Source organism: Procambarus clarkii, chromosome 92 (assembly GCF_040958095.1).
Source record: "Procambarus clarkii isolate CNS0578487 chromosome 92, FALCON_Pclarkii_2.0, whole genome shotgun sequence".
Lineage (NCBI taxonomy): Eukaryota > Metazoa > Arthropoda > Malacostraca > Decapoda > Cambaridae > Procambarus > Procambarus clarkii.
Genome location: NC_091241.1, coordinates 9,767,638 through 9,790,032, shown reverse-complemented (window position 1 = coordinate 9,790,032; position 22,395 = coordinate 9,767,638). Strand labels below are relative to the sequence as shown.

Below are 22,395 nucleotides of genomic sequence, written 5' to 3'. Positions count from 1 at the left end.
CATGATAGTATGATGATAGATGGAATTACTGATGTCGATTTCACTTTGCCTCAGATCTACAAGATCTTGTTGAAGTTCTCGGTGTACTGCTGCTCTCAGATTGCTCATTGACAATCCAAGGTTACACTCAACATCTCCTTTAAAGGCAGATTCTTTGGCTAACTTATCAGCTCTATCATGCATTCGGAGGCCAACATGAGATGGAGACCACATGAAATGGACTCTGTTACCATCCTTAATAAGTTTGTTGTATTTGTGTCTAGCTTCGGACACGAGCATGTTACAGTTATGTCTTAAAGAGTTGAGAGCAATTAAGGATGATAAGGAGTCACTTACAATTAATGTATCAAGTTTGGAGACTTGTACACATTTCAGTGCAAGGATCAAGGCAAATAGTTCGGTCTGAAGGGTAGAGGCCCAGTTGTTTATACGGACTCCCCACTCAAAGTACAAGCCATCGCCCATTGTCAACAACTGCACTTCCAGCTGCACCCGTGGTGCGGTGTAAGGAACCATCAGTGTATATGATTTGGGAAAGAGAATGCTCTGTGGACAGAGCATCAATATGGCTTAAGGCGTTGAGCTTTGCCTCAAGACGAAGCTTGGGCTGATCTCTAATTTGCTTCTTGGGTGGAAAGGGAGGGATTTAAATTGGAAAGGGTGTAATCTCCCACGGTGCAGGAAAGTGCCGTTGTTGTTTCTCTTGGTACAAATTGTGAACCTGATACATTCTGAGTTGAGTTCCAGTTTTAGTTATCCATTTGGAACAATGCTGATCTTCAATAAAGAAATTCTGAAGGGCTTTTGTGCAAGGGTTAGGATGAGTTAGCCTAAGCATTTTTATACCAATTTGACAGTTAATTTCAGTAACACGATCAATAACGCTCAGAATATTAAGTTCCTTTCTCATATTAAGTATCTTTGTGATACGAGGGCACCCAAGGATTATCCTCAAGGCTTCGTTCTGCAATTTTTCAAGCCCTCCAAACTTTCTTTCAGGCATCAAAACAAGCTGGGAATGTCGACACAACATTCGAAAATCGAAAATCTTATTACGGAATTTTTATGAGTACCATTGAAGAAAAAAAAGGCCTCTTGGTCCTTAAATCTTGTCTACTGTAGGTATGGTGATGACATTTTATCGCAGATATATCGGACGGAACGGTATAACATGTGTTATTAGTAAATATGCTGTCAGATCTTCCCTTTCCCCCCATATCTATGGAGGTGCCTAAGGCCTACGAAGTCTTTATTCATATAAATGTTATCATCTCTTATTTAATTTTAAGTATTTCCCCCATAACACATGTTCATTTTCTTTTCATTCTTTGTTATTGTTCTCTAATTAAATGTTAGATATAATTTGCTACATTTCTTCAACAGTGTATATCTTCGCTTACTTCTTGTTTAGTATTACGTGTTTATCTCATCAAACCTTTAAACAACCTAACTTAATTTATTTAAGTTATGGCCGAAACGCTTTGCGTATTAGTGGCCTTATTAAATATACATTCTCTATAATAATGATTAACTTGTGTATAATAGTGTTTCTATAATTTTAAATATGTTATTATTATTATTATTGATTAATCCGGCCCTGCCTGTGTCAGCCGTGCTCTTTCACACACTAATACTAGAGGCCTCGACGAGCGGGACGAGGACAGGAAGCCGGCGGCTTGTCAAAGGTCCCCCCCCCAAAAAAAAAAAACGGGTTGACGAGGTGCTCAGTAGGATGAGGCAAGCCCTAGTCAACAACGTGCAGTCTAATTAAATGGATAATTGGATCAACAGGTCATGAAGAGAAAGATTAACCGTTATGCAACCAATGACGAAGAAGATTACAGAACTTCACCCACCTACAAAACTTCCTTTCAACGGTTTGAGAGACATAATCAACCGAAAAGTGATCCGTACTAACACTGAACAAAAGATACAACACACCATTTTGCAGCAACAGTAAGAATAACTTACTGCTGCTCATGACTTGCCAACTTGCTCATGAAGATCCTTGTAACCATACGAAACATCTTGACAAGGACGAATGTTGCTTATGCCTTTATATGCGCACCCGAGGACAGTCAGTCACAATTATGCTTTCACAGTAACTCCTTCAAGTAGCCTGAGCAACAATTATATAAGGCTTTATCAAAGATCACATCGTTTCTACACGCAACCAGACATATATATAGCTTGACTAGCAGCACAGAATTAGTCAATGGATACAGCGACAGTAGGAGAGTAGAAATACCTTAGTTGGTCTAGGCAAAATGTAATCACAGGCCCGTAATTTTAGATGTAGGGGGGGGGGGGAAGATGAAGGGTTAAAATTAATGAGTGATTTATGAAGTTTAAGCCACCCAAGAGGTGCTACGGGCATGAATACCCCGTAATACAATATATGAATTCAAATCCCATGAAATATCAGGGACGAATTCCGCTTTCTCCATCTCCCATCCACCACCCGTCCCCACTACAGCAAAAATTATGATAATAATATAAATAAATCCTAGCTTCATGCGTGACTTCCGTTGCATAACATTTGAAACCGGGTGACGTCAAATTTCCTTGCATAACATTTGATACCGGTACGTGACGTCACGAGTTATTTCGTACAATCACGTCAGGACGTCACCTAGTTAGGCTTCATCAGACCGCAATACCCATGGTTTCCCCAGGGCTGAGGACACATGGAATTACACTAACGTCATATTGTGAGACACGCCACACAGGTAAACCTTATCAAGTAGCTTTATATAATCAGGTTGCAATCTGTCCTCCGCCGCACCAGCCATGACTCAACAAAGCCATGAAGACTCGCCTATAAAAAGAATTCTAATTATATCACACACATCACCATGATGCTATGATACTTCTCAAATCTAACCGATCGATACAATTGCAGTTACTTATTAGAAAAGATAGATATTAACATTTTCTGTCCGGATTATAATCAAACACATAACATAGTCTACACATAAATTGTAACAATGTTAAATAACATCTATCTATCTATCTATCTATCTATCTATCTATCTATCTATCTATCTATCTATCTATCTATCTATCTATCTATCTATCTGTGGTGCACAATAAATTATCGCTCACATGATGAGTATGGGGTGCACAATAAACTACCGCTCACATGATGAGTATGAGGTGCACAATAAACTACCGCTCACAGGATGAGTATGGGGTGCACAATAAACTACCGCTCACATGATGAGTATGGGGTGCACAATAAACTACCGCTCACAGGATGAGTATGGGGTGCACAAAAAACTACCGCTCACGGGATGATTATGGGTCGCATAATAAACTACCGCTCATAGGATGAGTATGGGGCCCTAACAAACTATGCTGGTAACAGCATGAGTATGGGACCCACAATAAATTACCACTCATAGTATGAGTATGGGGGTCCACAATAAACTACCGCTCACAGGATGTATTGGCCGAAACGCTATGCGTACTAGTGGCTTTAGGTATTGTATTTACTAGCTCTATTTATAAATCCAACATTATGTTTGTAACTAATCCTCTATGTATGTACTTTTACCTGAATAAACATTTGATTTGATTCGATTTGATACGTGCACAATAGACTAGCCAGCATGTTGCAACACTCACAGTATTCACCTGAATTTACCTGAGGGCCACACACTCTATACATTATGTTCCCAGAACCCTTTCATCAGTCTAGATAAACATCCTTGACTTATTCATTCCTCTATAGGCGTCTTGCAATGGTCTTTACCCATTCAAATATATCTCATAATACAGCACATACTGGCAACTCCAGGATGATGTCAGAACGTATAGTCAAGAGGGCGTTTCTAATATACGTTCCTGTTGTGCTGCACAATTATTATATACAGTATATAAGAAGGCGACGTCGTCGTCGAATTCAGTTGACTGTGTGTTGTTGATATATAACACTTGCACTTAAGTTATATTAAGTGGTGTTTTTTGTGATATATATATCCAAAAGTGTTTTACTGTGCACGCAGCATATAATTTGTGAGAAGGTGAGTTAACTATATATATATTGAATTGCATCTTTTATTTCAGTAAGGAAATGTGGTATTTATAGTAGCCTAATTACTGTTTTATGTATTGTATTTTGACCAACTAATTGAATTATGGATTACATATATTGTTCACTGTTGTTATGAAATATGTTTGCATGCGAGAATTTATGCTTGCATTTTGCTTAGATGTTGTTCTTAATTATGTCAATTTTTATATTTATTTTTTAATTTCTTGTTTTAAATTTCATATTTGTTTGGCGTTTATTACGGGTACATTTAATTTTTAAATGTTTCATATATAATCGATGGGGTAATCATCTATTTATTGCACAATTATTTGATATTTTAACCTAATTATGTCCCGACCTAATGACTTTTGTTGGAGAATTTCTCCTCCAATAAGTGTCGGTGAAAGTTATTTTCTACATGGATTACCTGAGGACTACTATCTCTAGTGGCCTCGACGGGGACAGAAAGCCGGTGGCTTGTTCAAGATATCCCTCCAATTATTCCCGAGGATTTTCTCCAGCTAAATTTTAAAATATAGCTCTACTGTTTTATTTGGCATTTACGATTTCGACGGACAGGCGATATCATGAGTCTGTTATCACGTGGGTGATAACCGTTTGTTTTCTGTCCTACACTGTGAGCTTTAAGTTTCTGTCCCTCGCCTGGGTTACATTGGGCTGGTTATTTTTAAAGAAGTGGTCTGGATTAATTAATATGCCTGATTTACCCGAGGACCACTAACCCTAGTAGCCTCGATGAGGACAAGAAGCCGGCGGCTTGTCGAAGGTCCGCACATATGCCTTGATGATCTTTTCCAGGTAGATTTTGAAGCTTAACACAGTTTTGGCATTTACGGCTTCGGCGGGTAGGCGGTTCCAAGGGTTTATAACCCTGTGGGTGAAAAGAAATCATGTTTTTAGTCTTGAGAAATCATGTTCCTATATTGTGGCTTGTTGAGCTTGAAATCGTTGCTCCTTGTTTGTGTTACATCTGACCTTCTCAAGAAATTGTCCGGACTTGTTCAATTTGTTCTAAATTCTTCAATATTTTAAAAGTTTCAATGAGATCCGCCCTGCCATGCCTGGTTTGCAGTGTTGTCAGCCCTGTGGCATTCAAGCGTTCCTGATACGAGAGATGACTTAGCTCTGGAATGACTTTTGTTACCCGGTGTTGCACTTTTTCCAGAGCAGCTATGTCCATTCTGCAAATGATGTTTCCATGCTTGGATTCAGTAATCCAAATGGGGGCGCACCAGAGATTTATACAATTGAATCATTACCTTCTTTCCCTTGAAGTCAAAAGTACGCTTGATTATTCCAAGGATTTGGTTAGCTTTTCTGACTGCTGCTCCCACCTGTTGTGCAACATTTAGTGAGTGGTGGATTTTGACTCTAAACATTTTCCAATTTGTTCAGTATTTTAAAGTTCTCGGCGAGATTAGCCCTGTCATCTATCTGGAATATACCAAGGCATATGGGGGGACCTTCGACAAGTCACTGGCTTTCTGTCCTTGTCGAGGCCACTAGGGTTACCTGGTTGATGAGGTTCTAGTTATACTCCCCAAGCCCGGCCCGTGGCCAGGCTTGACTTGTGAGTACTTGGCCCAACAAGCTGTTGCTTAGAGGGACCCGCAGGCCCACATATCCACCACAGCCTGGTTGGTCTGGCACTCCTTGGAGAAAACTATCTTAGTGGCCCTTAGGTAGTCATGTCTGGTTTGTAGCGTTGTTAGTCCTGAGGCCGTTCTAGTGTGAGAGTTGACTTACTTCTGGGATGAATTTTGTGTCCTTTTGAAGGGGGAAGTCTCCATGCTTGGATACCGTAGTCCAGATGGTGGCGCATCAGACTTGAAAAGCTCAATAACTACTTTATTTTTCTTGAAGTCAAACATTCGTTTGATTATTTTGGATCATGAAAGTTTTATGGGTTCTAAATTTTGTCAAATTTGCTGCATAGTTGTGTTGTTGCTGCGACAGTTATGATTTGTATTGTTTTGCCCTATAATGGAATTTCTTGCATTTTCAATATTGAAAATATTAGCAATACACTGTACTGTATATACGTATGTAAATAAATAGGCTATAGTTTTTAAGGGGTGTATATATATATATATATATATATATATATATATATATATATATATATATATATATGTATATATATATATATGTATATATATATATATATATATATATATCTGGGGTGTGAGTTTTCAGTTGCATATTGTCCTGGGGACCATTCAGGCTTGTTCGCATTTGTGTTCCTCACGTGTGCCCCAAAGAATGAGGTGATTTGGTAAAATGCTATGCCCAAGATTACTATCCGAGTGCCGGCGGTGGGGTGGTTCAAATAGCCTCGGCTATCACCTCATTATGTCCGGTCGTGATGGTCAAGTGGATTAAGGCGTCTTGTACATACCAGTTGCGTTGCACCTGGGAGTATGGGTTCGAGTCACTTCTGGGGTGTGAGTTTTCAGTTGCATATTGTCCTGGGGACCATTCAGGCTTGTTCGCATATATATATATATATATATATATATATATATATATATATATATATATATATATATATATATATATATATATATATATATATATATATATATATATATATATATACATACTTATCTACAGGGTAATAACTTTTAATTCAAGAATAGAATTTGATTTCTCAAAATCCATTGGAATTGTGCAATATACTGTATATGGAAGGATTATATATATATAATTCTCACTACGTATATAGTGAGAATTTGAATGGATACGGTCCGATAATTACATAAACATTTGTTTTGTATAATTAATATAAAAATGGTGTGCTAATTTTTATGGTTGTTGATTTAGGGGCTACTAATTTTGATTGTTGCTACCAATGACGGCTTGTTTACGTTGATGTCTGCTGTAAATCATCAATATATTGATGGTTGCCATAGTAACTGTGTACCAGTACTCCACCATAGTACCTCACTGAAGGGCAAGCTATAGAGACGCTGCCTTTCTCCTCCTAACTTTATAAGAATTGTGGTGTTTTATACGGCATGTGTGACCCTAATGCCACTACGATAAATATTTTGGATACGTAAGCCAGTTTATTGGAAAGAAGAAAGGTAAATCTTGTGCTGTAACTGAGTAGTTATCATCTGGGAGGTTATTATAGTATCTCTCATCTCTTTCTGGGGACTGGTATGCACATTCTAATGGTTAGGGGACTCCCCACAACAGTTTCCTAACACCCAGGTACTATTTATTGCTAGGTGAACAAAGGTATCAGGTGAAAGGAAACGTGCCCAACCGTTGCTCTTCCGCCCGGGGGATTGAACCTCGATTAAGTTGAGTATGTACTGTAGATCTCTTTTTATGGAAGGATAGACATCTCTTCCTATTTAACACTGTTCACTAAGTTATTTTAAAGCCCGACCTGCCTGGGGTGTGGTTAAATCGTACATAGACATAGATAAAGCTTATAGATTTTCTAATTGTAAAAACCATATACAGGTATAAGTAATTATGTTTGAGTTTGTTAGCTTAGGTTGGGGTAGGTTGTGTTGGGTAGGTTTCAGAATCCATTGAGAACTCTGCCCAAAACACTGTGTTAGTGGCTTTGCAAGATTGTTAAAATACCAATATTATTTAATCTCACAAACCCATTGTACCTTATAAATAAATAAATAAAACGTTTTGGTTCAAAATTATTTGTATCCATTTAACCTTACCGAAGCTAAACCAAAGCGTTCCTAACCTAATTATATTTACTGTTTTGGCAATTAGAAAATGAGGTTTGTCGAGACACTTATGTACGACTTGATCACACCCTGTTACGGACCCCTTACTCCACCCACATGCCCAAGCCACCACCATCCAAAGGCTCACCCCACCTATCATTTACTCACAACACATATCCACAGTGTCAACACAGTAAGTTCACTAACAAATGGTCCCAGGTTTGATTCTCAAGCAGGATGAGACATTTGAGCTGAATTTCTTTAGCCTGATGCCTATACAGGTATTCACTTAGTAATAAAGGGGTATGGCCGTTTCGGACACGAGACAATTCGACTGAAGCTTATTTTCTGTTTTATTAAAACCGTATATACATATATTGTAATGCTAGGGTGTATTAGCTTAGGTTAGGCTGTACAGTATTGGGATAGTTAGATTACGTTACATTGAGTTAGATTGGGTTTAGCTAGGTTATTTTAAGTAGGTTTCAAAATTCACTGGCGAATCGGTTTTGTGTACGATGTGATTTCTGTCTGTAATAAAGTAGGTATCTAGGAGTTTATCAGTTGTCGTGAGTTGTATCGTGGGAGAGACTCCCTCCCCTAACAGCCAAATGACTTCGACGGGTAGGCAGATCCATGGGTTTATAACCCTGAAAAAAGCGTCTTCTGTATTCTGTCCTACATTGTGACTTGAGTTTGAAGTGATTGCTCCTTGTATGTGTTACATTTGAACCCTTGAATAATTGATCAGATTCAACAGTCTCCAAATTGTTCAATACAGTACTGTATATTAAGTTTCGATGAGATCAGACCTGTTATGCCTCCTACAGCCACACACCAAACACCCACTGCTCATAATATTTGTAATGCTGTTGCATATGTTTGGTATGAAAACTGGGACTACCTTATTCGATCAAATCTGACTGAAGAGCATTTACAGTAGTTGTACATAGCATTGGCTGTATTTCTTTAATGAAAATTCATTCCACTTCACACTTGATAATTATTTTACACCTTTATTGTCTTGATTTGCTAATGCTTACCTAAGTTTTCAGAATTCCTCATTTCATAGCATATCATTTTATTTTGACTATACAATACAGTATAAATTTTTATGCAGTACTGTAAACCTTTTTGCTAATACAGTATATATATATTTAATAGCTTGTGACAACTATGGATTCGCCACTGTCTATGGAGGTGCTAATGAAGGAACTTAATGATGTATACAAAAAAAAGGTGCACAAGAAGCTACCAAAATCATTCATGTCATCAGTACAGAAGATGACTGTTTATGCTGAAAACAGTCTTTATGCTGCAGAAATGTAAGTGCCGTCTACCATTTCTGTCGTATAAGCCTACATTATGCGTGTGGTCATGCCATAAGTTTTATCATATATTGTACAAGACTAAGACACTTTCAGCATAATCCAATTATTCAAATACTATAAATAATAATAATAATATAGCAATAATAATATTTATAAAAGTACATGCACATGATACATGAACAGTGGAGAATTTGAAGGTAAGAGAAGTACAATATACTGTATATGTAAAGCCACTAATATGCAGAGCATTTCAGGGAAAATGTAAAAATAATTAGGAGAATATATACAAGTGTAATGGGATAATAAGAGTGCCCTACATACTTAAACCTAAATGAGATTCTTTGTATGTAAGCAACATAAGCTAAAATGGTAGGCAAGTTATAACAACAAATGACAGTACTATTGGGACAATGCATAGCATGTTTTGGTACTATGTATACCCAAGTCTACTGCTACCTATTATTTACTGTATTGTGCTAGTAAATGAGATACAGTACATTAAGAATTTAAAAAATCATTATTTTTATTTGTTTTTAACTTCATTTAAAATGAACACACCCCAGTTCTTATCAGCCATTAATAATAATAATAATTAATTTCTTGATAAACTACTGAAAAGGTCCACAGATTATGCAGCGGGTCTACACTGAATATGAGAATATTAGTTCTGTACTGCTGACGTGGGTAGCATAGGTCACTGCATGCCAATAATGGGCCATGTGGACATTTTTGTTGCATCTCACATGTCAGTACAGATGTAAAATTAGCACTGTTTGTATTAAGGGGAATGGTAGTGTTGATTTGTATAGCGGATTGCTACAAAAACAGTGATATATAAAATCGTTCGTATTTCTGTTTTTTTCGTAAGTCTGGGATCCCTTTTATTTCTAATGTTTTTAATTACAATGTATAATACTTTAGTATTTAATAACAGTACAGTATTCCCAAATAGAATTCTGACATTTGCAGGTATGACACTGCTTTGCAAAAAATGAGAGAGAAAAAGAAGGTAAGAATTGTGAGTGCTAATGTCCCAGAAGGCATCCTACCCACCGGGAACCCTGCCATCCTTCACGATATCAGGGTCAATGGCCACGGCCCCGATGATGAAATCTACAACAAAGATTCGGAGGTCCGCAAATTGGTAGGTTTTATTTTCAGCTTGACTAATGTTATCCTAATACACTACATTTTGGATTGTTGTATTAATAATTTTGATAATAGTTGATTGTTTATTTGATTTGATTTCACCTGGAAATTTGCTATACTGTACTGTACTGGTTGTATAATAAAATAATTAAATTATTTACAAGAAAATCTAATTGAGAATAATAGTGATTTGGTTAAAGTCAAACAAAAATATTTTTTTATTAAAAAAACAGACTTTTACCATAAAATCAAAATACTGTACAGGTATATCTTAAGTAAAGTTTCCCAAAGATGAGGCAATTTATATGCAGTATATGCTGTAGTTTAAAATACCTTAAAATAAAAAGTTTAACCTGATATAATATGTTGAAATTGTTTACAAGGCAAGAATGCAATCTTTAACTGGGAAAAGTTACCTTGAACATCAAGCACTTTTTGATCATTAGTTAGAAAAGTGACCTGTGTTTGCAGTAATGGATTTAGATCTTGGGGGCTCTAGGGCACTTTTAATTCAGGGGCCTTCCATATAGAATTTAGATTACACGACAAATAAAAAAAAAGTACAGGAAACTACAGTGGTTATAAACTACATATGCTTGACAAAAAAAGTTAGGTTCCAAAGAAGACACTTGTCTGATTTTATTTTTCTCAGTTTTATTAACTTCGAATAACTTAGACTACATTTTCAGTTTGTAATATAGACTAAAGTGATATAAAATTACTGGTGATCAGATAAGGTATGAAGTGTTGTGATGCCTTTATTTCTTTAAATTATGCTCTTCCCTGCTAAGTTTTACTTTTTGTACTGCTGTGTAAGATATTAATTATTTTATAAAGGAAGACTAGGGAACCCTCTGCCAGGGAAGCCCGGAACAATTGTCCCCTTTACCCCCTTATAAATCTGGCCCTGTGGCTAGAAAATTGTTTCTAGGTCTGAAATAAAATTCATACAAAATTTTTATTTTAAAATAAAGAAAAGGGTTAAAATAAAGTTCAATTTTAAAATACCTGTACTGTAAAGTGTTTTAAATATAAAATAGGATAATTTAAAAAACAAACATATAAACTGGTAACACTGTATATTAAATTAACTAAGTAAATTGAACTTAAGAATAAATAAATGCCACATAAGGGGGTTACCAATAATCAAAGGCTGAATAAACATGATCATCATTCCCTAAATACAGAACCACTGGTACAAATGCCCATTAAGAAACCTAACAGGAATTAACTATGAGGTACTGCATTAAAAAGGTAAAGATTTGGGGCCAGAGTCAAGAGAGCGGAATACAGGATCAAGCAGAAATAACCAAGAGGAAACATTGTAAAAACTGACAGGTTTAGTCGACTCTCCCAGAGCCGTAGCCAAGTTAACATACACATAAATAAGTGGACCAGATGGAAAGAGAAAGACGTACAATTTTAATTCATGTTGCATGTTAGAATCCCAGTGAGAGCTTACCCTCGCATCTCCAACAATACTGGAGGGAGACTTCAGCTTATACTGAATCATTAATATTATTGTATTAACAGTCATATTTATGGAGGAAAAGCTCTTAGTATAGCATTAGATTAATTCTAATGGCAAATTTCATATTATGTTTCAGATTCCTCGTGGTGCAACAATCTTGGAGTTCAAGGGCAAGTCTGATGTGGTAATCTATGCCAATAAAAAATTTACAGGTGGTGTTGGAGATGAAGATGAACATCAGCCAGAAAATAATGATCTATGGAAACAATATTGCTTAGAGGATCCCAGCACATCTTCCAAAGTTGTTTGTATGAATAAAGTGAATGGAGAAGCAGCTCACTTCAGTGGCAGGTATGGTGGTTTATAGTGCTCTTTATAAAGGTTACAGCCCATGGCAGTGATAAAGGAATAATGCAGTTTGTTGTTTGGCAGTGGGAGTACACTATTAACAAATTGCATACAATTAGACAAAACTTATTTTCTGACTATCAGGAGGGCTTTCATGAAAAATACTGCCAATAAATAACAGATAGTTTCCATGAAGATCAGGAAGGGAAGGGAACTATCAGGAGGAGGTGTTAAGCTATTGTGACTACAGTATGATCACTTGAAAGGGATTAGGATAAGGATTTGGGACTGGATGGGACGGGGGGGGGGGGGAGGAATGGTGCCAAGCCACTTAAACACTCATGGATTGAACACTTATGAGCATGAAGCGAGACCGTTGTTCTAATGTCCAGAAGATACAGTATAGAATTACTCTGAATCTTAAACAAAATTGAGGGAGAGGAGGGAATGGGGCAGTTAATTCAAATGAGATTTTAAGTATCTGTACTATAAATGTAATTGATTTAATAGATTGTGCAATAAATTGGTAGAGGTGTGTCAGGAGTTCATATGTAGGAACAATGTGATTTATGAGGTATACACAAGGCATTGCAGTTATGATACAAACAGATTGAAATATTATTTAGCATTAAATATCATATCTCCCCATTTCCTATTTTCAGTGGTTGGGAATGCATCAGCCTGAAGATAAATAGTAGTGCAATAGAAGGGAAATTAAAGATACCATTTTTGGTTTATCCATTAACAGTACAGCATCTTGAACACTAGCCATTGAATCAATTCGTATAGAATCAATGAATTAACTCGTATAGAATCAATGAAACATCCCTGGCTGCACCCCACTGCTTCATACGACTAGGTGTACAGTTCCTGATCAGCAGGAGAATAATAAATGTTCTTCATTGAACAGTTTGGTGATGGCAGATACAGTACTGTATTGGAATAGCTTAATGATAGAAGGGGTGGTGACTTACTGTAGTGTGTACTAACCAGAAAAGAAGATATATATTTCTCCTTTGTTTGATTTACTGCAGATTTTGCTTGAGCATCTAATCAGATTATTATAACTTATGTTAATTACTATACTTTAACTATTTTTCATAATTTACCTGAAATTACCTGAGGGCCACTAGCGTTAGTGGCCTCAGTGAGGCCAGCAAATGTACCTTACAGTATATTTATTAACAGATTTTGGAGGCATTATATAAAAAAATATTATATAAGGGTCAATTTTAAATTTGATGAAGTTTTTGAAAATACAGTACAGTATATAAAGAATTGTTAAAAAAAATCCATGGACTAGTGAAATTGTTGAACAGTTTTTCTTCTAAACATGGACTAAAAAATTGTCTTTTTGTTTTCCGTTTCAGGTACATTGAAGGTCGGTTTTATCTTTTTACTGGAAGCAAGAATGTCCACATGTTGATCAGGGAAAGAAAAGACATTGAGCTGTATGACGGTGAGAGATACACAGTGGCTAAGGTTAGATTACAAGCATCTAGTTTAATAACAAGAGCTTATTTTTAACATAATCTTGTGGTTATCTGGTGTGATTTTTTAATGGTTAATATTAAATTCACTGCTACATAAATATATACTTTTTCAAGCTCTCTCTAATGGTTTTTGTATAAATGTTTATGTTTATACTGATAATTGTTTCCATAGGTTGTGGCTAGATCACTGTGGGACACTTTGAATGATCTGGATGCTAAGCATCGGCAGCTGATGTTCAGTTTCTTACACTATACCAAGTGCACTGCTGTGTGTGAACTTCTCCAGCCTGAAAACCAGCATATTATTAACCTCAGCCACTTGGATAAACCTCAGCTCAATGTTATCTCATTCACTCCAGTTTATAGTGAATATGAAGAGTCTAGCCTTCTTGCACTACCTCCACACCACACCCTCAACCTCTTAACTGCATTAGGCTTCACTTCTCCTGCTTATTCAATAATTGAAGCAAAAGATGTATTACAACACCAGACTAAGGTAAGCTGCAAAGAAAAAAATTTCATGTAGCATTACGTTCTGATGAAGGGGGGAAGAAATCATCGGGTATAAGGATTATGTTATACCGAAGGTGTGCAGATGTGGCTGGAGAGCAGTGGGTCGTAACCCCCCCTTTGAGGGTCTTTTGAGTGTTAGAAAATAGGGCTGTCCCCCCCCCCAACCCCCACCAAAAAAAAAAAAAAGATGGGAACCACTGTTGTAGGGAGTAGATTGGAGAGAAAATAATTCCAAGATGGAAAGTAAACCACTCTTTAGTGAGTATAAAAGTAAAAAAAAAATGTTTGTTATACAGTATGTTATTGGCAGATGGGGGAAAGTGATATATGTTATATAGGTTGTTGAATTGTTATATGTTATATAGGTTGTTGAATAAGTGATACTGTTATATAGGTTGTTGAATAAGTGATACTGTTATATAGGTTGTTGAATTGCGGAGAAAGTTAGGTGCATGTGGGTCACAAAAAACAAGGACATCCCTCTTCTCCTCCTCCTCTTACATAAGTTTATAATTTAACTTAAAATAATGGGTAGATTTATTGTAACAGGAACTAAATGTTAAAATGATTGTCAACATTGTGGAAGGATTTAAACTGAGCAGATAATAAAGGTACGGTAGCTACCAGTGTTAAGTGTGGAGGGGTTACTGGAGCAGGCTAAGGAAGTACATTTACATAGTCAAGTCTTGTAGTACAGTTTGCGTCATTCTCTGTGCACAGTCAGGGATCCCGGATGGAACAGAAATTAGTAGGCAAGTTTCCTTTCACCCAATTCCTTTGTTCACCTAACAGTAAATAGTACCCTGTGTGTGTAAATTTTATATCATTACGTTCTTTTCGTATTTATCTTGCCAAATAATGTTTTGAGTTCAGCCAACTTTATTAAAAAGTTAATGATCTTAATCCAAATTTAATATTCTTTACCTTCCTTAAGGTGGGTAGGTACATTTCATCATCAAAGCAAATCTTTAGACTTTAATTTTTGTTTCCTGTTCCAGATTCTCTAGCTGTGGTAGTTGATGCCTGATCTAGAGAGGAATCATTTGAAATAGAATTTGTTTGTCCCTTGTGTTTTAAATCACATAGTAGCAAATGTCCGTTGTTGTTATCCTATGATTTGAGTTCTTAGTGCTCACTCCTTGAGAGGAGGGAGACAAATGGTAAGTGATTTTTGCCTGCCTAGTACTCTAACATGGTCTGGGGTTCAAATAAAAGGTGTGTTTTTAGCATTCTTTCATGTTCTACATAAGAATGCAATCAATTTCTTGAAATTATTGTTTTCTATGAGAAATAACTGCAATTCTGTTTGAAGTTTGAGTGTTCAGCTTTGAAGGACTCGAACTTTAACTTATTTAAACAAAGTGTTTTTCCCATGTTACTAGCACGGTACTAATACAAATTGTAGATTTTGATAAAAGCTTTAACCATTACACTGCTTCAATTGTCATGTCATTTTTCTCATTTGATTTGTTAACTATTTAGTCATATGCACCTAGGTATAGTACAGTACTTTTATATAGCTGCTCAGTCCTGGGGTTAATCTTGCAAATTTTCATGTAAATACTGGTTAGTGATATTTATCTGTGTTAGACATAATAACTTACCTTGCAACATATAGATGCATTGCAGCACAGTATGCACTGTGTGTTAGTGCTTATAAATCCTTACCTATCATTATCTTCAGGAAGTATTGTCTTGTTTTGAATACAGAGCTGTGTGTATAGGGGTGAGGGAAGCTATGGGTGATAGTGTGGGGTAGTAGTGAAGGGGGATTCTGTGTGTTAGGTGTAGTGAAGGTCAAGTGTGTGTTAGGTGTAGTAAAGGTCAAGTGTGTGCTGGGTGTACTTGCCCAGTTGTGCTTGAGAGGGTTGAGCTTCAGCTTTTTGGTCCCACCCCTCAATTGTAGTGAGGGGTGTGTTGGGTGTAGTGAGGGGGTGTATATGTTGTATGTAGTGTAGTGAGGGCGTGTACATGTGATGGGTATAGTGAGGGGTGTGTATGTGTTGGGTGTAATATGGGATGTGTGTGTAATAACCTGAATGTAGTTGTGTGTGTTATATGTGTATGGGATGTAATGATCTGTGTGTGTGTGTGTGTGGGATGTAATGATCTGTGTGTGTGTGTGTGTGTGTGTGTGTGTGTGTGTGTGTGTGTGTGTGTGTGTGTGTGTATGGGATGTAATGATCTCTGTGTGAATGGGATGTAATGATATGTGTGTACACACCTAGTTGTGCTTGCGGGGGTTGAGCTTTGGCTCTTTGGTCCCTCCTCTCGACTGTCAGTCAACTGGTGTACAGATTCTGGAGCCTATTGGGCTCTATCAAATCTACATTTAAAACTGTGTATGGAGTCTGCCTTCACCATATCTCTGCCTAATGCATTCCATTTGTTAGCTACTCTGACACTGAAAAAATTCCTTCTAATGTCTTTGTGGCTCATTTGGGTACTCAGTTTCCACCTGTGTCCCCTTGTTTGTGTTCCACCCATGCTAAATAGTTTGTCTTTGTCCACCCTGTCAATTCCCCTGAGAATTTTGAAGGTTGTTGTCATGTCTCCCCTTACTTTTCTGTCTTCTAGGACGGGAGGTTTAGGTCCTGTAGTCTTTCCTCATAGCTCGTACCTCTCATACTTTTTGTGTGTGTATATTGGATGTAATGATCTGTGCGTGTGGGGTATAGTGAGGATGTGGGTGGGTGTATGATGGGGGGGGGGGCCAGGTGTTATGCAAGGAGTATGTGAGGGGGGGTTGGGATGAGTGGATGGTACTGTAGTGTAGGATAAAAGCCCACTCTTCTGTATTTGTGAGATTTATGTAAAGAAATTTCACCAAGTCATTTGCACTATCATGAGTGCTTTGTCAAGGTCTGAGTATGTGATTAGGACGAGACTTACATCTTAACATCTAATCAAATGTCGAGATGTAAGTCTCGTCCTATCCACACACTCAGAAGTTGACAAAGCACTCAGGAGAGTGTGAAAGACTTGGTGAAATTTCTTTACATAACTCTCGCAAATACACAAGTGTGGGTTTTTTATCCTATGTTGGTAGGTCTGTGAGTAGACATTACAGATACTGTTCTGTTGAAGGGCTGGTGGATGAGTGTATAAAAATATAATATTTAGTACTGTACTTATGTTACAGCACATATATGCTTATGTTTTTTATTTTTGTATATACCAGTTTTGTACAATTAAATTTTGTCTCGATGAACTTCATATGATTTATTTTGATTACAGGTGCGAAGTGAATTATATAAAGAAGGTGAAGTTTTATATTTTCTAAATAAGAATGAAGAAACCATTGGAATGGCCAAATCCAAAACCTTCTGGTACATAATCATCAGGGCTTTGAGGGAGAAAGCAGTTTATTGTTTTACATCCAATAAGAAGCCGCAAAATTGGTGTTTAGAAGACGGTATTTGCTCAACATGCACACGATTAGAGGAAATTCAGAATTGGCTCAAGTTCTCAGATTCTTATTTGCAAAGATGGAAGGTAAGGATACAAGACACTTTGTATACAAAGTGGATCTCGCCCAGTTATTTCTACTAGTTCACATACAAAATTTTTAAGTTTTATATATAGATTATTGGTCAGTATTAAAATCACCATGTAATGTTATTAAGTTAACGGCTAAAATCTTGTACTTAGCATGCATATACTGTGGTTACTGACTGAAGTGCAGTGATGCCCAGAAGCCAAGTTACATAATCTGGGCTTCATGTAAACAGTATAAGCCAAATGTAAATGCAACACATCGTAATGTCCACAAACTTGACTGAACACGTATATCAGCTTGACTGGTCTTGTTTTTTATAAAATTTTATTACCCAGTTTATTTATTATGTGATAATTATACAGGTATTTAATAATATGTAATATGTAAAACAAAATACAGTATAGTATATAATATTAGTTAACAAAAATTACATCAGAAGCCACATGCCTGTCCCCACATTTCATATGTGTTTAAGTATTTGAGACATTAATTGTTCTTGGGCTGTAGCTAGAGAACTAGTCTCTCCTTCATAGGCACAAGTTTATCAAACAAAACATAATTTATATTATACTGTAAATTAAATACTGTATATTAAAAAAAAAAAATATTTCTCTGAAAGACAATTACATATCAATGATTAACAGCTGAAAATAATAATAATAATATTCCGTTATCGGGGGACAGGAAGCCAGGGTGTATTATACATGTTTGGCTTATATATATATATATATATATATATATATATATATATATATATATATATATAATATTATTTATTTATTTATTCAGAAGGAATGAAATTTCATTTCACTCCTTCTGAAGATGTATAAAATTCCTGTTTCAATTCTGCCTCCGTGGTCTGACATTGTCAAATTTTTTCATCACTTGTTAATTTTCGTGATTTTTACACACACACACACACACACACACACACACACACACACACACACACACACACACACACACACACACACACACACACACACACACACCACACACGCACACACGCACACACACACTCACTCACTCACTCACTCACTCACTCACTCACTCACTCACTCACACTCTCTCTCTCTCACTCTTGTGTGCGAGTGGTAGTAAAGTTTCAATGTCACATATATTGGGTTCAAGAACTGTACCACAACAATCTCTAAGTTAAGCAATTTATACTGTACAGTATTTGTGGTGAGCTAGTTACATGTAAATTATATTTGCTTATCATGCCCCCATCACCCATCCAGTGGATGGCAGTCGAAGGTTTATACTTGCCAGCATGCACTACTTACAGTCAACAAACTTGGGTTACTTGACTAAGTTTTAAAGTGGTACATAATTTTGAATTAAATGCACATCTCTTGAACATTTGTGATGGAATTATGTATAAGTTCTTAAGGTTTTTGCATTCACTTACATAGTGGCATAGGATATGTGAATACCTGTACTGCCTTGAAACTTTCTAGATATTAATAACTAATATATTTTCAGGAAATGGGAAAAGGTTTTCTGCAATGGTTGAGTGAAGAACTTGAAAAAGAACAAATAGCTGTGGAAGATATTAGACCAAAATTTCCAATAATATGGGAGAAGTTTCTTTCTGATAAAGAATGGACAGACAAGATATATCCTTGATAGAGACTCTGAAGGTACTTGTGAATAGTACCACTTCTGGGAGCATGAAATTACACAGTGAAAAATTTTACAAGTTCAGAATAACTTGGTCTACACTCGGCCAATCTGACATCCATATTCAGCTTATTCACAATTTTCGGAGTAGTTAAAGTTTGACAGACATCTCAAGATGACATTTCAATATCACATTAATATCACAGTGTATAGGTATTAAGAGTTGTGATTATGAGTACCAAAGAGTTTAACTTGTCTGAGCAATGTGCACGTTATCCACTGCTTAAAAACAGTTGCTATTAATGTTGGAAAATATATTCAGTTAATGGAATTTTATTATTTGTAATGTATTAACGTGCACTCGACAGCACCTCGTCACCAGGCTCCATACAAAATTGTAATTGGTACTCCATCTCTTGGAGCACGGCCTTTTCATGGTGGAGACAATCGTGTGCTCCAACATACCAGAAGGCAGTAGTGTGTGGCTTGCAAAACCCTTCTCCCTTCTGATCAAAGGGATAGGAGACAGTCACAAGTGCTCCATCTGCCGAGATAAACCTTGTGTTCATGCACAATGAAATCACCAGAATGTGATGAATCTATGAATAAATATTGAGGTTGTATGACAGAATTGAACCCAAATCCCTGAGCCTGCACCCCCATTGATCTGCAGTGCCTTGTACCCTCCGGTTTGACTCCTTGCTGGGAGAATTAAGCCAAATTTTGAATCCCTCTCACATGAGGTTTGATTAATATTTTTACAGAGGGAATGACCTCATAATGGCCCCCCAAAAAAATCCTAACAGGCTTCCTGTTTCCAAAGATAGGGGACAGGAAGCTTGTTAGGATTAGTAGGGGTTCCCATACGCAAATTACTAACCTTTCTCAGGACGCATCCCACACCGAAAAAGACCAAAGGCAACCAAAGAGCTGAAGCTCAACTCCCGCAATCACAACTAGGCGAGTACAACAGTTGTTTAATAGATTATAATTGATATTCTGCTTGAGAGTGCTGATGGCTTTTCCTCTTAGATTATAGAAGTACTGTATCTGTAGTTGCATATTGGTTGAATATAGGTTACAGAGACTTGCTTGTAAAAAAAATGCAAGTTTCCTCGGTCAGTTAGGTAAACCTAACATTGTGGAAACTGGTGGATGCCAGTAGAAAATTGTGAAGGAAATTTGCTATTTAATAAACTGTTCGACTTCAGTTGATATGAGACTAAAGGTACACATGATAATTGTGAAATATTACATCATTAAGACAGAAAGTCACAAGGTGTAACTTCTTACTGATAGCTTAGTACATTTACTGTTGTAGTGCATTCTTGGGTAGTCCTCTAAAGCATTATATGAAGATACTATACTGGAATATCTCTTGCATTATGTTCAGGCTTGGTGCCTTCTTTTGATAATTACTTACATCATGTAAGCAAGCACTTAGTGAAGGAGATATTAACTTGCAAAAAAATTACAAAGTGTAAAATGCCTAACATTGGAAATAACAGAAGAAAAGGTAATCAATACAGATAAATATGGTAAATTAGAGTGCATAAATAATTATATAATTCCAGAATGTAGCTGATCATATCAAAGGAATTTTAGTAAAAAAAAAATTGAATTAATGAAGAAAAATGCAATCTCTTTTCCTTTCATATTGTTTGTAATATTGATTGGCTAATACTGTACCTCCAGTAAATTATTTAACATATGTATTTTGTTGCATATATAATTGTTAACTTTTGACATTTTAAGTAAGGGTGTTTAAAGTATTGGAAGGAGAAAATATAAGGCAACTGGGAGGGCATGCTAATCAGCGCTCTATGCAGATGACACAGCAGTATTATTTACCATTGTCTAATTCAACTGTTGAAATAAGCTTTTACCTGTGAGCCACTAACACTAGTGGCCTCGACGAGGACAGCTTCCTGTCTTCATCGAAGCTGGCTTGTCAAAGGTCCCTCTTCGGCAAGTTTGTTTGTTATAGAAATATATAACCTCATGATTCATTGAAATCTCATTACTCTACTGTATTTAATTTTAAATATAAAATCCATTATTCTTTCATTAAAGCATAAAACCTCATTTGTTATTTACTGTATCCGTCATTAATGCTATCTGCATCGCTGGATAGGTAGATAGCTGGCAACTACCAAACACAAATTACGTACCATCAGATGTGACTTTAACACCCATGACCTTCCTTCCTCGATTGTGTGTCGAGAATGAACCTGATTGTACTACCAGGACCCTTGAATTATGATTATTGCCTGAAGATGACCCTTATCATTATTGATATTATTGACCCTTAAGGGTAAATGCACATTTCTGTACATTTCATTTCTCAGGCGTTTTCACTAATAAGTTGGCCAGTCTCTGCTATTATCTTGATACTGCAGTTTTAGTCTGCTCCAGCTGGATGTCACTGTAGAAGAATATGGCAGTAGTAATACTGTATATACAATACAACAAGCTAGCAGCTTGTTGAAGGTCCCCCCTCCCCATTTGCCTTGATAATCTTTTCCAGATTATCTGAAATTAATGATGTAAACATCAGTTTACAACTAAAGTGCTCACTGTTAGAAAACTCATTACCTACCGTAAATAACGAAATCCCATCCTAATTCACGCGATTACAATGTCACACTGGTGGGTGATTTATGCTGCTTGTCAATTTAGTTTTCAGTTCAAAACATAAAACTCTTTATACTAAATTTAGTATAGCCTTTGTCATTTATTGCTTTTATGTAATCCCTAATTTCTGGAGATGTGGTTTTGATAACAAATTTAAATATCTAGTTCAGTTGCAGGGTTATTACATACTTGTCTGTATAATTACCTACCAGTAAGTGTAATTATATTCTTTTGTTCTACTCAGATTTTGCTAGTGCAGGCTAATAAATTTAGCCAATGTGCATCAGCAAAGGCCAAATGCTCATTGATCCAACTGCCAGAACTCCCGATTATGAATGAAAATGGATTTACAACTGATAAAAATGACTCACAACTGATGACGTTTGAACATTTTTCGAACAGTGCTTCACTTACACCCTCTGTTCGAATATCTAACTACACATATAACTTTAAGAATGTATCAGCTTTATGCAACTTTAATGGACCTGACCTCAGGACAGGTTGCAAGATTAGGCTCGCATTTCATGTTCTCTCCTGACTCCATGTATGACTAACCATCCTGTGAGACGAGGATAG

At 36.5% G+C, this 22,395-nt stretch overlaps 1 protein-coding gene across 7 annotated transcripts in view; it reads left to right on the top strand.

Moving 5' to 3' along the window:
* The window catches only part of LOC123775069 (uncharacterized), a 28,269-nt gene extending 6,999 nt beyond the window's left edge, over positions 1–21,270 (top strand). For 2 of the 7 annotated variants that reach the window (XM_045769892.2, XM_069319326.1), the window contains exons 2-8: positions 8,923–9,083; positions 10,059–10,233; positions 11,846–12,060; positions 13,428–13,539; positions 13,723–14,046; positions 17,301–17,558; positions 19,048–21,270. In XM_045769892.2, coding sequence (XP_045625848.1) covers positions 8,923–9,083; positions 10,059–10,233; positions 11,846–12,060; positions 13,428–13,539; positions 13,723–14,046; positions 17,301–17,558; positions 19,048–19,191 — 1,389 coding nt within the window. In that variant the 3' untranslated portion in view covers positions 19,192–21,270. Of the gene's footprint in view, positions 1–3,855; positions 4,026–6,732; positions 7,144–7,290; positions 7,371–8,922; positions 9,084–10,058; positions 10,234–11,845; positions 12,061–13,427; positions 13,540–13,722; positions 14,047–17,300; positions 17,559–19,047 lie in introns of those variants that run through there. The other 5 variants (XM_069319327.1, XM_045769894.2, XM_069319325.1 and 2 more) reach the window with 5 other exon arrangements.
* Positions 21,271–22,395: the final 1,125 nt, after the last annotated feature.